Here is a 16,925-nt window from a genome sequence, read left to right as displayed (position 1 = left end):
CAACTGTGACTCCCGAACAACTCAGTACGCGAAAAGCGGCCAGAATCGCAAACAACAATGAAAACTCTACGTGACTCACAGGTAGTGATGGACCGCTCGATACTAAGGTTTCGACACTGTGTCGAGCTTTCGAAGCACTGCAGATTTTAATACTTGATCGAATAATGACATCTGTGATTTAAGGATTTCACATTTTCTTTCTCAGATGTGCTTACCTATATCATGGCAAAGTACAGGGATAAACCTTTATTTTCTGTCTACTCTGTTTTAATTAAGACAGACCAAAGAAAACATTTAAGGCTATTAAATGTGATCTCAAGAAAAGATCAGGGTTAATTATAATACTAATAACAGGAGCGATTATAATGATACAGTGCAAAAGTAAATACTAATTGAAAGAGCCGGGAATGCATGAGGTGAGGCGTCTTATTTTGTTTAACTCTTGCTATCGTATAGTGCATTCTGCCTGTCGGCGTTAGTTATATTTATATTTTTTAGACATCAGACACTAGAAGCTGCTGACGAACCCTTCTCTTCGTTGTCAGTCTGTAGCTACGAAAAAATAAAAGCAATACGACTTTTAACAGACGTCATTGAAGTGTATCATAAGTTTCTGTAACGTTAATGAAAATGGCCAGGAGGTGTCATGAGAGAGGTGAGTGTCAAATGCTTCGAAGCTTCGATACGATTTCCGACACAATTGCTTCAAACGTGTTGATGCTTCGCGAGGCTTCACCCCGCCCATCACTACTCACAGGTTACTGAACGAGAAATCAGCAGACTAGCATGACGGATGGGGCATAATGGGCGTCCTTCTCCTCTCCTCCGGATTTTTCAAATGTTAATTTTTCCCCTGTGCTTAAAAATCATTAAAAAAGCAGCCTGATTATGCGGCGTATGGTACGCCGCGGGTTGGCTAGTTAACTTTATTCTTCTTTAACCATTCTTTGGTAGAACGACTTGTGTGCTTAGGGTCGTTGTCTTGCTGCATGACCCACCTTCTCTTGAGATTCAGTTCATGGACAGATGTCCTGACATTTTCCTTTAGAATTCTCTGATTTAATTTAGAATTCATTGTTCCATCAATGAAGACAAGCCGTCCTGGCCCAGATGCAGCAAAACAGGCCCAAACCATGATACTACCACCACCATGTTTTGACAGATGGGATAAGGTTCTTATGCTGGAATGCAGTGTTTTCCTTTCTCCAAACATAACGCTTTTCATTTAAACCAAAAAGTTCTATTTTGGTCTCATCCGTCCACAAAACATTCTTCCAATAGCCTTCTGGTTTGTCCACGTGATCTTTAGCCCTTTGAAGCATACGGGACAAATATGTCCCACATATTAAAATGCATGCCTGTAGTTTATTTACACACACCAATCATGCGAAATGTTTTGTAATGGATCCAACAGGTGTCAGACCACTACAAAAGGTCCTTTATATTGTCCACGTGCTTCAAGCCACCATTTCGTGACGAATAAACAGTGCTCGTTTTTCGGGTGTGCCGTGCTAGATATTTCAGGAGAGTTTTTTTAAAATATAAAATTTACTTCTAATCTTTTTTCAGTCAGATTTATGAATTCATTTGTGTAGATGCTAAAAATCAATGTAAAGTTGCAAAATATGTGTAAATACATATAACATTACATGATATTCTTGAAGGGACACATTTGTCCCAATGTGCTGCATGTGTCGATTAGATATACCGGTGTGATTCACTCATTCTACTTCAGATTCCGTTATGGCACGACACTTCCACATTGATGATGACGAAATTATCCAATATTTGAATGCTGATAACAGCGGGGATGAGACTATCTTGGTATTTGATACAGAAGATCAAGAATTTTTGGAAGGTGATGCTGATGAGATTGGAACAGATGTAATTATTGAACCACCAGTGAATGACAAAAATTCGGGAAGTGACAATGCTTCCGCAGTTACTTCTCCAGAACCTGCTGTTCCTGGTCCTTCTGGTCACCGTCCAAAGTGGATGAGGTCAGCTGTTGAAACAATGCCAGACACAAATAACTCCTCTCCATCTTCTGCTACAGGTGCTGCGCCTGAAGAACGTCCACCTATAACTTTCACATGGCGCAAGTCCTATAGACCTTTTCTGTTCAGAGACGACAAGAAACCACAGGCTTATGGACAAGTTAACATGGACAAAATCTCAGATTCAGAAACTTTGGATGCAATGCCAGCACCCCTGCATATATTTCAAGCAGCTGTGCAATTTGACAAGCTTGTCGAAGAAATACTGGTTCCAGAAAGTATCCGGTATATGCAACAGAAAGGAAACACTTTCTCCATTGAACCTGCTGAAATGAAGGCATTTATTGGTATGAATTTGGTCATGAATTACCATGTTCTGCCATCATTACGGTCCTACTGGTCCACACAACCCGACATGGCGGTGCCATATATTGCTCAAGTTATGCCTTTGCAGCGATTCGAGGCTGTTCGAGCAGCTCTGCATTTTATTGATAACAATGGTTGGCATGATCCTGATGATAGAGCATGGAAAGTGCGCCCACTTATTGTTCATTTCAATGCAGCCTTTCAGGACATACTCAGCATAAGTGAGGAACAGTCCATAGATGAACATATGATCAAATTCAAAGGCCACAATATTATGCGCCAATATGTAAAAGGCAAACCAATAAAATGGGGCTTCAAAATGTGGTGCAGATGTGATGCTCGTACTGGATATTTATATCAATTTGAACCATATCTTGGCAAGAAAGCACAGCATGTGGAACATAATTTGGGAGAGTCAGTAATCTTGCACCTTACTGAATCATTACCCAGAACAGGATGCCAAGTATTTTTTGATAATTTCTTCAACTCTCCGAATTTGCAGTACATCCTTGCAGAAAAGGACATACGAGCTTGTGGAACGGTTCGTGCGAATCGGAGAAATATGCCGAACTGCCTGCCAATTGATAAAAACATGAAAAGAGGGGACATTTCTGCTGCTTCCAGTCGTGGCATTGCCTGTGTGAAATGGAAGGACAGCAGAAGTGTTGTGATGTTGAGCAACTTCATTTCGCCAATTCCTACTATCACTGTGAAGAGACGAGTAGCAGAATCAGCTAATAAAGTAGATGTCCGTTGCCCTTTGGTAATTCAGAAATATAATCAACATATGGGTGGTGTTGATCTTATGGCTCAGACAAAGGTGACATATGAAGTTGACAGGAAAGCCAGAATAAAATATTACCTTCGCATCTTCTTTGATTTGGTTGACATTTCTGTGAATAATGCATATATAATTTATCTGAAGATCAATGAAATATACCATTTCCATGACACTCCGATGAAGTGGATTGAATTTCGGGCAGCATTGGCACGTTCACTGATATCTGATTTCTCCTGCAGACAGAGAAGTATTCCGACAAATATCCAAACACAAAGGCGTACACAAATGGCAACAAACCCTCGCAAGCCAGAACATACCATGAAAAAGACAGAAAAACGCAAAAGATGTTATTACTGTGCACAAAAGAAAATTGAAAACAGAACTGACAATGTATGTATAGTGTGTGATGTTCATTTATGTTATACATCTGACAGAAACTGTTTTGTTGATTTTCATAACAAGTAATAACTGGAAGCATGACCTTGGCGCATATAGGGACAAATACGTCCCATATTTTTTTAATGATATTATGCATATGTCACTTCTAAAAATGGAATAAATGGATTCTATTAGCTTGTTTGCATATATTTTTCCACAAATTAATATCACCTGATGTGTACTTCTCTTATGTGCTTCAAAGGGTTAGCAAACTGCAGGCGAGCAGCAATGTTTTTTTTGCAGAGCAGTGGCTTTCTCCTTGCAACCCTGCCATGCACACCATTGTTGTTCAGTGTTCTCCTGATGGTGGACTCATGAACATGAACATTAGCCAATGTGAACGAGGCCTTCAGTTGCTTAGAAGTTACTCTGGGGTCCTTTGTGACCTCGCCGACTATTACACGCCTTGCTCTTGGAGTGATCTTTGTTTGTCGACCACTCCTGGGGAGGGTAACAATGGTCTTGAATTTCCTCTATTTATACACAATCTGTCTGACTGTGGATTGGTGGAGTCCAAACTCTTTAGAGATGGTTTTGTAACCTTTTCCAGCCTGATGAGCATCAACAACTCTTTTTCTGAGGTCCTCAGAAATCTCCTTTGTTCATGCTATGATACACTTGTGTTGTGAAGAGCCGACTTTGATAGATCCCTGTTCTTTAAATAACACAGGGTGCCCACTCACACCTGATTGTCATCCCATTGGTTGAAAACTCCTGACTCGAATTTCACCTTCAAACTAACTGTTAATCCTAGAGGTTCACATACTTTTGCCACTCACAAATATGTAATATTCGATCATTTTCCTCAATAAATAAATAACCAAGTATAATATTTTTGTCTCGTTTGTTTAATTGGTTTCTCTTTATCTACTTTTAGGACTTGAGTGAAAATCTGATGATGTTTTAGGTCATATTTATGCAGAAATATAGAAAATTCTAAAGGGTTCAGAAACTTTCAAGCACAACTGTACCTGGTATCACTCCAGAAAATTTTGATAGTTCTGCAATACCTGGATAAAGATAGATAATAGTAGTTATTTTGAAGGAGCCATTACTAGACAGAAAGAATAATCATCAGTGTTTGGTGCTTTTGCTTTTCAGCTCGAAATCCAAATGGACTGTTCCTAAAAAGGAAATCTTCACCCATTAGAACATTATTTACCGATATTTTGCATAATTTATGTCTTCACACAAATGGATACACAACTCAAAAAGACACTTGCTTACCATCTGTATTCAAACGTTCTGGGAATAACTACAGGCAAATGTGCGTTCCACAAGAGTCTTTGTCCTACCAGTCAGGAAATCCTGAATCCAGTTACACAGAATGGTGTACGTCTAAGGATCCTGACCTTTGCTTTTGTCTAAGTAGGTTAGTGCTACATGGATGGCCTTTGAAACTGCATTCTCATTCTGTCTGTTTGTGCAGTAGGCTAATAACCCACAAGTTTTACTTCTTGTTGAGTGTTAGCTTTATTATGGAGGTGGTAGGTCTGTTTTGTAAATCAGGACCAATGACAGCTGTCTCCAATTGCTGAATGTACTATTGTATAGCTCTCCATAGAAATGATAAAACAGGAAACAATTTTGCTTATTTCAGACATGAACTACAGTGAAAAACTGGTTCCTCAGTAGGAACATGTTTTAATGCAGTTTAATTTAAGATATGTACATTAATAAAACATTGATCAGGGTTTGTAAATGGGCCTTATAAAGCAAGTCATGCTGACTTGGGAAATTAATTTGTCCAGAAAATGTACTCAGCTTTCAAGAAATACTTTAATTTGGTATTAAAATTTATATTTCTTTTGATTACTAGACTGCTGTTTCTGCATACCAATCAATTGTTTCTTTATTAATGAGCAAAACAGTGCCATTCACTAGGTTATAACAAAGCTGCAAAGTGTGATAAATTTGATTTTAAAACAGCCAAATTTTTTCCATTTTCAACTCTACACTCATTACCTTTTTTGTAATGTTCGCTGCAGTTTTACTATTAACTGTCCTCATTCCACATTCTGTAAAGATCTTGAATTCAATTACTTTTTGATTTTACCGCACACTAGTAGAGCTTTCTCACTGAGCATTTATTTCTACATCAGCATGAACTATAACAGTTTTAATGTACTATTATGTAATTACGTTTTCTCATCACACCTTTACAATTCAAAATTTTTTTTACCTCTTTAATCAGTTAACTAAAATAAATTGAAGAGGAGGTTCTCTCTTTTTTAATTGTGGAATCATTACAAGGCTTACCAGGCTTTTGAGTAATAAAAACATTCTTGAAACATTTTTCCTATTTGTGCTTAAAATCTTATTGGTTTATCATTTAATACTTTTAGTGCTAAAGTTGAAAAAAAACTTACTTGCTAGTGTATATCCTTTGTATTTTATTGTTCCATCTTCTTTCATATTTACTGGAGACAGAATAGAAATGTGTAGAAATGTGTTTTACTGTTGCTCCTTAGGACAAGAGCAAATTGGAGAGCAAGATGGCCACTTCCAGATACTTTACACCCACCTACGCAGGTAGCTGTGCACTGATATTTTATTACTTCTTGCATTCTAAAGCAAAGGAAACAGATAATATGATTTAATATGAAACTACTGAATTTTTTTTTTGCAATTTTATAAAGGCTACTCCAGCCTAATGAAAGAGCAAGGGTCTCTGTATAAGGTATGTAAGTGATATTTTGATTTTCTGCCTGATGCAGATACCATTTTGTACAAGCAACAGAATTTAGCTTTGAAATGTGGCCTTGACTATGTTTCCTAATAGGATCTTCTATTTGTAGGCTGACCAGATTTTTATTTCTAAATGGGACACAACCCCTTAATCCAGTGAGTGCACTAGATGCTATATAAAATAGAAGAGTGCCTTATAAAAATTTTCATAAAATCAAAAAGTATCCCTTGTGGTGTTTCATGTGCCTTGTAGAAATATAAACAGAACCAAGAAGCAGTGGGGAGGTAAGACCCCCTTTTACATTTCAGGTGGCTAAAAATGGGAAAAATGGGACATTTTAATAAATTACAGGACATTACAAAACACAATTCACAAAATGGGATGCAATGTTTAAAAACATGATGTCTGGTCAGGCTATCTATTTGCCAATCCACCTGCATTACATTATGTCTTGATCATGAGTCTTGGTAAAAATGTTTATTTTTTTTAATTACTGGTGATTCGCAACAGTTTTTGTTCAACCTAGAGCCAGTTAAACTGGAAATACTTAATTGAAAATCAATTGCATATTTAAATACTCACAAGAATGAATAATATGTTAATATGGTACATTTCAGGTAGAAGTCATCAAGCCCATGATTTAAATCTTAGACCCAAGGCTAATGAAATAGTGAAACTCATTCCTTTGCCACAATCCAGACGGTCAGCACTCTTTACATAAAATTTACAGATATTAGATGATCGTGTCTATGGTGAGCAGTCTTAGTAGAGATTTTCACCTGGAGGGTGAGTTCTTCAACTGGAAGGTATATAGCAGGTATTATTTACTTACAACTATTTGCTTTGAAAGAAAATACTTCCTTTGGAAACATGAGATTGTAGGTTTATCCTGTGCAGTCAGAAATGCTCACTTGCAGAATGTAACAACAATTACCTAATAACAGTTTACAAGTGTGCAAGAGTAAACAGTCAATCAGTAGGTAATTAAAATAATGTGTAAAACAAAAAGAGGTTGAGGAGAGGGAGCTATGTTTGGACAACTTAATTAAATTGCTAATGGTGTGCCAGGGGATTTTAAAAGCACTTCCAGGTAAATACAGAAAATATGGATGGATTTGATTCTTCTGATTTAGTGCATCACTTATTTGTTCAGTTAACCAAGTCTTACTTAGTTGATTGCGAAAGTTATAGTAAGTTAAATATGGACAGTGTTACCATGTACATCAATAATCAGCTTATTCATTCAATTTCAGTTTCTGTTCTCATAGCAACTATTTCATATCAAATTAACTAGAATATTTTAAATTACTACAGGCTCCTTACTTGTCTTAACACGCTGTATTAGAAAGCTAGGCTTGTACTTAATTGTTGAAACTGTGTTGTATTACATGTCTTTAAAAATTGTGTTTTTTTAAAAAGTGTTTTGTGCTTTGTTCTGCTGCTAAAATACAGAGTAATGTTTGCATTATGAAGAATAAGTTCACAGATGTTTGCTAGCTTCCTACAGCTGAAAACTAGGAAAAGACAATTACTCTTCCAACTCAGCACAAGGAATTTAATTTCATCTCTGAGAATCAGAGACCATTTGAGACCACAGACGAGACCATTTAAGTGCTGAGAAACCTATTTAGGACTTTAGGGTGCAACAACTTGTTACACAAGCATATGCAAGATTTCTAAAGGCAAACCATTTTTAGGTCATATTCTCTTGGCTCTGTATCATCCTGCTCCTAATGAGCAAGCCATGAAGATTTTTACAATCTCTTAAGAATGCTAGAATATTTCAATGGGCTCTGCTGAATGCATTTTCCTCACAATTCATCACAAAAGAATCCCCAGCATTGCTTGTATGGGTGGATGGCTTGATAACCAGTAGGGAGTCTACTATAAAGCAAACTCAGGATTCCCAAATTGTTAGCAGAGATTCAAAATCCAGACATACTGTAAACAGTTGTATATTTGTTGTAGCTGTGTTTCTTCTATCTTTCCAAAATTCTGCAGCTATTAGAAAGGTTCAACACTGAGTATGAAATGCACACAGAAACTTCCACAGTATCTTTGTTTTTAAACTTTTCATGAAATTCTAAGCAACAATGTCTTCATATGTCTTATAGGAAAAATAACCACGTTGAACACATATAACAGTATAGTATGTAAAAGTGATTTGCATCAAATACTGTATATGTATGTTCCCTGCAATGTCCACGTACAAGATGATCACTGTGGTGAAATATTGATGGCACAGGGATTTTTCAACATGGAGCATGGGAAAGGTGCTATATAAATAATAGTAATAAGAATGCATGTGATTGCCTGAGAAATTAACTAGAAAATGTAATTTAAAACTCAACAGAATAAATTAAATAAACAGTAAGAAACCTTAGCTTAGCTGGCTATAAACTCTAAGATTCATTACCATTCCAGCTCTTAAGCAGAATATCGATGGCAGAATACTGGGTTTCATATAGTTATAAAGTTGTAAAGTACAATGTCTTCTTCTTCCTATTGCAGTATATACATGGTGCATGTAAGGAGGCTAAAGCTATTATATATATAGAAGCTACCTAGTGACAGTTTTTTGTGAGGATGAAATTGTATATTCTGTCTACTAATAACAATAACAAGGCAAAAAAGTTTTCCAGCATATTGTAGCTAACAACTAACCCTAATAATGAAAAATGTAATTATGTTACAGAGATAATGAGTTTTGGGAACCATGTAGATAATATGTTGCAAAATTCAGATTAACAAGCTTAGCCACTTAGTGAACTGCCAAACAATCATCACTCTCAATGATTTTAATGCTGTGATAATGATTTTGACTGCTGTGACCCTTAAGAAATATGATGTGCCAGCTTTGAATGAAGCACACAAACCCTTATTCTGTCTTTTTTTTAACAAACTAGTACTTAATTCCATTCAGTAAGTATTACACCTACAAATGATGCTGATGTTTTATTGCAAACCTTCTATACTTCCTGCTGTTCTGTGATGGATGTTGTAGCCCCACTCAAACGGAGACAATCCAAAGTCAAGCATGACCCATGGCTAAATGAACAAACTCGCTCCATCAGGCAAAACTGTAGGCGGCTAGAACGTAAATGGAGGAAAGATGGTCTCACTGTTACCTTTGACTGCATGAGAGACATGTGGTCTCAGTACCAGAGAGCAGTCAGAGGTGCAAGGAACCGTTTTTTTACTGACATCATCTCAAAAAATTCTGGCAATCAACGTGTCTTATACAAAACACTGAATGCTGTCCTCTCTCCAGCTGCAACTGTTTTCCATTTCTCCCTCCAATGCTCTTTGCAATCAGATCCTTACGTTTTTTCTGGATAAGGTCACGAACATTAGATCCCAGATCTCCATTTCTTCTTCTGGCTCTGTTGATTTAGCCGTTCCTGTACACGGCTCCCTCACCAGCTTTGAACCCATTTCGCTCCCCCATCTGGAAAAAATCGTCGCCTCAATGAAGCCTTCGGGCTCTCCGGACGATGTGGTGCCATCCAGACTGCTGAAAGATGTCTTTCCTGTGATTCGATATGATGTCTTAAAGATCATAACTAGTAGTCTATCTTCGGCTACAGTTCCTCGTGCTTTCAAACACGCAGTTGTACATCCAATCGTGAAAAAACCTGATCTTGACCCTGCCGTCTTCTCCAATCTTCGTCCAATTTCCAAACTACCTTTCCTGTCAAAATTACTCGAAAAAGTAGTTTATGAGCAATTAATTCATCACCTACAGGACCATCAGGTAATGGACCTTTTTCAGTCAGGCTTTAGGCCCCAGCACAGCACAGAAACCGTGCATTTACGTGTCCTAAATGATGTCCTTTTGGCATTGGACTCAGGACTCTACGTGATTATGGTTCTTCTCGATTCATCTGCTGCCTTTGACACAATCGACCACGACATCATGATCTCCCAACAAGAATCCTGGGCTGGTGTATCTGGCTTAGCCCTTGACTGGTTCAGGTCATATTTCTGCAACAGGACTCTTAGAGTCATGCTAGACGATTTTTCATCTGAATCAGTCCCACTCCCATGTGGTGTCCCCCAGGGTTCCATTTTGGGGCCACTACTTTTTTCAATTTACATCCTGCCTTTAGGTGCAATTTTTAGAAAACATGCAATCTCGTATCACCTATATGCTGATGACTGCCAAATTTATTTCTCCCTCAAGTCAACTGACTCCACTAAACCTCTTCTCGACTGCTTATCTGACATTAAGGACTGGCTGGCTGTAAACTTCCTTCACCTGAACGATTCAAAAACCGAGGTCATTGTTTTTAGTCCTGACCGCAAACAGACCCTACCCCTTGGCCTCGACTTTCTTCCCATTCCAGTAACTTCGTCTGTTTCCAATCTTGGAATCAAAATGGATATGGTCCTGAAAATGGATGCTCAAGTCAACAGTACAGTAAAATCCTGCTTTTTCCATCTCAGGTGAATTGCCAATTCTGCCTTACCACCTCCTGGAATCAGTAATCCATGCATTCATTACGTCCTGGCTCGACTATTCTAATTCCTGCCTATATGGTGTTAGTAAAGCCACTCTTTCTAGACTCCAATTGGTTCAAAATGCGGCTGCAAGGCTTTTAACTGGAAGCAGCAGAAGCCAACACATTACACCAATTTTAAAAACCCTACACTGGCTGCCGGTTAGATTCAGAATTGATTTTAAGATACTCCTCTTAACCTATAAGGCACTAAATGGTCTAGCCCCTGCCTACTTGAGTGTCTTGCTCCATCGTCACAATCCCCCTCGTGTTCTTAGATCCGCAGATCAGCTGCTCCTAACCGTTCCCAAGGCACATTTTAAAGTTCGTGGTGAAAGGGCTTTTTCCGTCTGTGCACCTAGGCTCCGGAACTCCTTACCGTTAGTGGTTAGGCAAGCCGCTTCAGTCGCCACATTCAAATCACACCTAAAAACACACTTCTTCACATTGGCTTTTAATTCTTAACCTGTCTTATTTCCACTTGCTTTTTGCTATTTCTCTGTTTTATTGGGTCCCCTGACCTGTTTTTAGTGTCTCTGTTTTAATTCTCTCTTAATGTTTGTTTTTAATATTTTGCTTTTAGTCTTGCTTGTTTTAACTGTACAGAGCTTCAGTCAGTTGTAATGCTGTGTTTTTAAGCACTTAACAAATAAAAATGGTATGGTATGGTATGGTACAAATGACAGGTCTCGTTTAAATGCTAGATCACAGCTGACAAAAGAGAGCATTAGCAGAGAGGCTACCCTGGGGATCCACATGTAGAGCACTGAAATGCAATATGATGTCTCAGGCTGTGAAAAATGATAACACTTATTGTATGTCTCCAATCCCATCTATTATATCTGAGTGCAAACATTAGATTTATAACATGTTCATTTTATCTTTCCTGCTTCAGAACATCCGTCAAAAAATACATAGAAACTATAGTTTTTGTATTATTGTACAAATACAATGTCGTCTGATATTGATTACCGTTGGCAAAATATGACACTACATTCTCACAAATGTTTAATTGAATTTAAATTGCACAACGTCTGAAAGGTTTTGATGTTTATAATATATACATTTCTCACTTTCAGTATGTTTGTAGATTTACTTGCTTCTCATTCTTCCTTACACACAAACTTAGAACTGCATGCAGTATAGAACAGATATTAACTACATGTAAAAGGGAAATGTGTATGTTAAAACATGTTTCTACTAAATTGTTCTAGATTTACTCCACATACGGAAAGTGCTAATATCATGTTTTTACATTTTACGCACTACTGTCTTATAAAGTAAATGTCAAGATATTAAGTAAATAACTAAATAGAACATTTTTAGTTTTAATTTTCAAATACAGTATTCCTATATGGAAATATAATAATAACATTGTAAGTAACAAAAAAAAAAGGAATCAAACTATTAAAATCTGTAATACTTCATCAACAGAAACTCACCAGGCTAATACTGTGGAACATTTTTTTAAAAAGTGCTAGCTGTGCAGATTTTCTTATTTTTTTTCTCCAAATTAACAGACGTTTTTTGTTTTTTACTTTCCTCCCGGGCCATCTGACCTTCTCACCAGACTCATCCTTAGAGACCTACATCATGATATTGTATATAAGGATGCTACTCTTTAATTATTTATATATCTGTTTTATAATATCATATAGGTTTATTTTTTTATTACTTGTTCATTAATATTCTTGCCTATTTTTCTTTTCTTGTAACTTTCTATTTGATATTGTGTAAAGCATTTTGAGCTATATTTTTTGTTTAAATATGTGCTATAGAAATAAATGTTGTTGTTGTTCTTATTACCTAGATGGATATATTGATTTTAAGGTGGTGTACTCAACTTATTCATTTATATCCAAATATTTAAATTTAATAAATCCCTTTCAAATACCACTGATCTTAAGAGAAACACTTTTTTCAAAGATTTTATAAGTATGAGAAAAATATGTAATGCAGTGTGATGATGCGGGTTCTTGCTCCATGCTCCACTTCCTTTTGGGAGCTCTTGAACCCAACACTGTCAATAATGTCACCGGATGAGCTGGACAATGAGAACACCAATGAAGCAAGGGGAAAGGTGAAAAAGTGCTTTTATTTAAAAACAACAAAACCAGTGTCCAAATAAAGTGCAGTGCATCAAAACATTAATAAATAAATAATCCATAAAAACACATGGAGATTAAAATAATCCGTTAAAATACTGGCTGGAAGCAGTCCTTTCTTTAAAAACGAGCATGGTGCTTTCTTCAACTGGCTTCAACCTGCTCCTTCCACCCGGGCTCTGTACCAGGGCACTCGCACTACCTGCAGCTGACCTTCTCCTGTTGCTGGTCTGGAGGCCTTTCGGTACCTTGCTCCATAGGGCTCCATCAGACTGAGACTTGGGTTCCCCAGTGACCAGGGCGCTCACGCTGGGGCTTCCACCTCCTGAGCCTCTGACTCCTCCTGCCTTCCACGGCCTTACGTGGTGAGCCAACCTCCTTTCGGTCATTCCTGCTCCTCAATCGAACTGCCCCCAGGTGCCAGCCAAACACCCTGCTAGGGCTCACTTTTCCCATGTGCTTGTTCTTATAGTGAGCCTGCTCTCGCTCGCTCACTCTGGTTTCACACCGGTTCCTTCGCTTCCTGCCTCCCTTTCTTCCTCCTTTAAGCCCTGTTCTCTTTCTGATCTTTTTTTCTCCCTCCACACTCGCACTTCTCCTATTTATTATGGGGATGTGGCTGAGGTGTAGTGATTAACAGCATCAATTACGGATACAGACAATTCCCCACCTGTGCACTTAAGCGAGGAAATGCTGGCATCACATAGCGTCTGAGAACTGCTCCGGCCACACTACCACGCCCCATCTATAAGCCGCAAGTGCGGCGATTATTTGTTTAAAATTGGACTTTTATTCTGAACCGCAAACCCGCTATACCACATGCAGATTGCCTATGAAACTTCTATATTTCTTTTTCAGAGATTTGCAGCTTTTCTCTGATTTCACATTCATTTACATGGACTTCCAATTATGAGTCTGTTTATTGGACCTGTGTAATCCAATCTAAGAGTCACCAGGATCATATTCTGGCAAGTCAGGACCCAGCTAAGACCAGATGTCAGACCAAGACCTGGCTTACCTGCATATGTTTGAGTTGTGAGTAACCAGTACACTTGGAGAATACCTTCAGCACAAGGATAGAAAAGAGAAGGGAAGTCTGCAGCAAATGTTATTAGCTCAAAATCTGAGGCAGCAGTACACTAATTAGTGGATTATTGGGTTGCTGCCGTTAGAGCCAACTTATGCATTTGTCAGAGGGGGACACTGTTACATTTTTTGTGCACTGGGTGGTTCCATTAGGGACCCACTGTTGGGACTGGGGGGTGAGAAGTTAAAAGGCTGTCTGTACTTATTAATGTTTGGTAACCATACATTTTGTTAACTTGTGTTTTCATTAATTGTTAAACCCAGGCAATTTAGATGTGCCATTGACTAAGCTGTTTGTCCAGGACTGACAACAGCAGGGACTGAAGTAAATATAAACTCCTGGGCAGCAGAAGGCAGGAGGGACAGTCCACAGAAAACGCTGCCAAGGCACTTGGACAGAGCACAGGGGCTTGCAGGCAGACAAGGGTACCTGGCTGGCACGATGTGAGGCACAAGGACGGCAACATTTACTTCCAGGGAGGAAGAGACAGCTCCACAAGGAGACGCCAGTTGTGGGTCCAGAGAAAGAGGGAAGCCGCATGAGAGGACCAAGCGAAGCTGACAGATGAGAAATGAGGCGTGCCTAGGTCCCAGCAACACAAGGAGCCCAGAGTGGAAGAAAAAGGAACAACGAAGAGACGCTGACAGGGATTCAACAATCTGACACAACTTCTGTAGGGGAACGAATGTCTGGGGAACAGAGTGCATCCATGGACAGTTGAACAATTAAGTGTTGGGGTAACACAGTGCACAAACTGGACTCTGCACCACTAAAGGTTGTATCCTCCAATTCTTGTTGTTAACGGACTTTTAGAGGGTGGACTGTGTATTTTCCTTTTTTAAAAAAAGGGAAATTGATTCCTGATATGTTTAGTTTTTGTTATGTTCGTTTATCTTTTTAATGTACCTTATATTGTTTTGTGTAATAGAACTTACTGTTGTTTTTTTCCTAAAATTACTGTTGTGTCTTTCATTGTGTGTTTACTCACCGCCTAATTTAAAGAACCCTGTGTGCTATTATTGGTAAATTTCAGGAGATCCCAGTCTCTTAATAAAACTGGGTGGCGTAATGGTGTCTAAGTTAGATTACCTATAAGTGTGACCAGACACCTGTGACACATTCCAAAAAGTGATTATTGCTGTTCATCTATTTATTTTGTGGATCAGGTCTATGAAATTCAAAGTAATGGAAAGAAATCTATAGCACTGAATATGGAAAATCTTTACTTTAGGTTGGGAATCTCCTCAATTTGGGGTTTGTTTTGTACTGTTGGATTACCTAGGTATTTGTAATGACTGTAAAAAAAGTAAGAAACACTATATAAATATAGCATGCGCAGACACTAGTCTGAAACGAAGAATCAAAAAGGAAGGTCTTATAGTAAAGCCCATAAGGGCTTGCTTCACTCACCTACCACTATGATTTATTTTTGTTTGCTGAAAAACTGACAACTGTTTACTGGGAACCATTTTTGGACAGTATACATGTACAATCAGGACTGAAGACATAGTCTGATACTCAACTTTTACTATAATACAGTTGTCTTATCTCTTATTTTTTCAGCTTTGCTTAATAAAGCTTTATGCTCTGTTTCCTTCTTTAGCAATGATTTTGTGCATTATTTTCCTTTGCATTTTTGATGCTAAGTGTGGCTTTCTTTGTTGGAGAAATGGTGACACCTTTCTGTTTTTCTGTTCAGTTCTGTAGTTTTTTCATATTCATTTAGGTGCTAGTCAAGCAGGCAGGTGCCTACACTGACTATGTTAGAGTTGCAAGTGAGCCAAGCTAGTTTGTAATCTCTGTAGTGCTGCTGTTAGCTATCTTCTGTATATTTTGGGTTACTGAAAGGGCCTGTTGTTACGATTTGCAGTGGTGCTGCTAAATTTGTTTTCTGCTTCCCCATTGCTTCCAAATCCAGGTGACTTTTTGGTATGTTCATAAATGTTTTTTTTTTTTTACTTTTTACTTACCAGCTGCTCATGAAAACAGCAATGACCATAATGAGAGATCTGGTGACTACATATATTCTTCAGAAACTAAATTGTATGAAGTCTGCCAGCAATAAAGTCAGAAGAAAGATGTAGGCTGTAAGCAGTTTAACTGAGCATGTGGGTGTGCTTTTGCAGCATTATTAACCTTTCCATATGCTACTGCAATACCTGGCCCTAAAATTGCTAATCCTTCTTGATGGCAGCCTTTTTTTCCCAGAGTTTTAATTTAATTTACAGATTAAATATTTAATGCTGTTTGGACATATATTGCTTTTACTATATCCATATTATCAAGGAAATCATCGAACTGGGCAAAAACAGATTTGGACAGCAATCATTCTTGCATTATATCTTTTTTAGGTGATTTTTATGTGATTTTTCACCCAATTTGCAATGACCCTGAGCATACAGCCATAACAATCATTCACATTTTCACTCTAAGGCAGAGTTTTAAATCCTATCAATTGTTGAGGCGCTGAATCTGATGACGTAGAGAGTGTTATCCATAATAAATTAGTAGCTGAGATTAATCTACAAGTGATTCAACATTCAAGAAATTGTACACTAGAGAAGCATAGGCACAGATTTTGTAGACTACAGTACAGCACTTCTGACACTTTTTTAAGGGCATTACACCAGTAATGTATTTAATTTGGGTAACTTACTCTCTTGTTTACATAATTGTTCTAGGCTACCCTTGATTAAAACAAAACAATACTAAAATAAACAGGAAAATCAGGGATCATGGCCTGGCAGTTGCTTTATGTTCTGTTTCCAAAAGCATACAACTGTAGATGTTTAAACAATGGTTTGTATTACAGTGCCATTTTTTCATTGTTGCTAAAAAGGTTAGATCATATTGATTTTAGAAAGTTAAATAAAATTGTCATAAGAAAACCCAATTACCCCCTTTCCCTCATTGCACCTTATTAAATTAGCTTAAGGAGTCTACCATATTAAAAAGCTTGACCT

At 37.9% G+C, this 16,925-nt stretch overlaps 1 protein-coding gene across 1 annotated transcript in view; it reads left to right on the top strand.

The window, feature by feature from the left end:
• The first annotated feature begins 1,743 nt into the window (after positions 1-1,743).
• The window catches only part of LOC127530135 (piggyBac transposable element-derived protein 2), a 77,144-nt gene continuing 61,962 nt past the window's right edge, over positions 1,744-16,925 (top strand). The window contains exons 1-3 of the mRNA XM_051936207.1: positions 1,744-3,534; positions 6,054-6,114; positions 6,222-6,262. Coding sequence (XP_051792167.1) covers positions 1,744-3,534; positions 6,054-6,114; positions 6,222-6,262 — 1,893 coding nt within the window. The remainder of the gene's footprint in view (positions 3,535-6,053; positions 6,115-6,221; positions 6,263-16,925) is intronic.

Source organism: Erpetoichthys calabaricus, chromosome 14 (assembly GCF_900747795.2).
Source record: "Erpetoichthys calabaricus chromosome 14, fErpCal1.3, whole genome shotgun sequence".
In the NCBI taxonomy this organism is placed as follows: Eukaryota; Metazoa; Chordata; class Cladistia; order Polypteriformes; family Polypteridae; genus Erpetoichthys; species Erpetoichthys calabaricus.
Note: the sequence above shows the minus strand (reverse complement) of the source record. Positions and strands in the feature narration are given on the sequence as shown.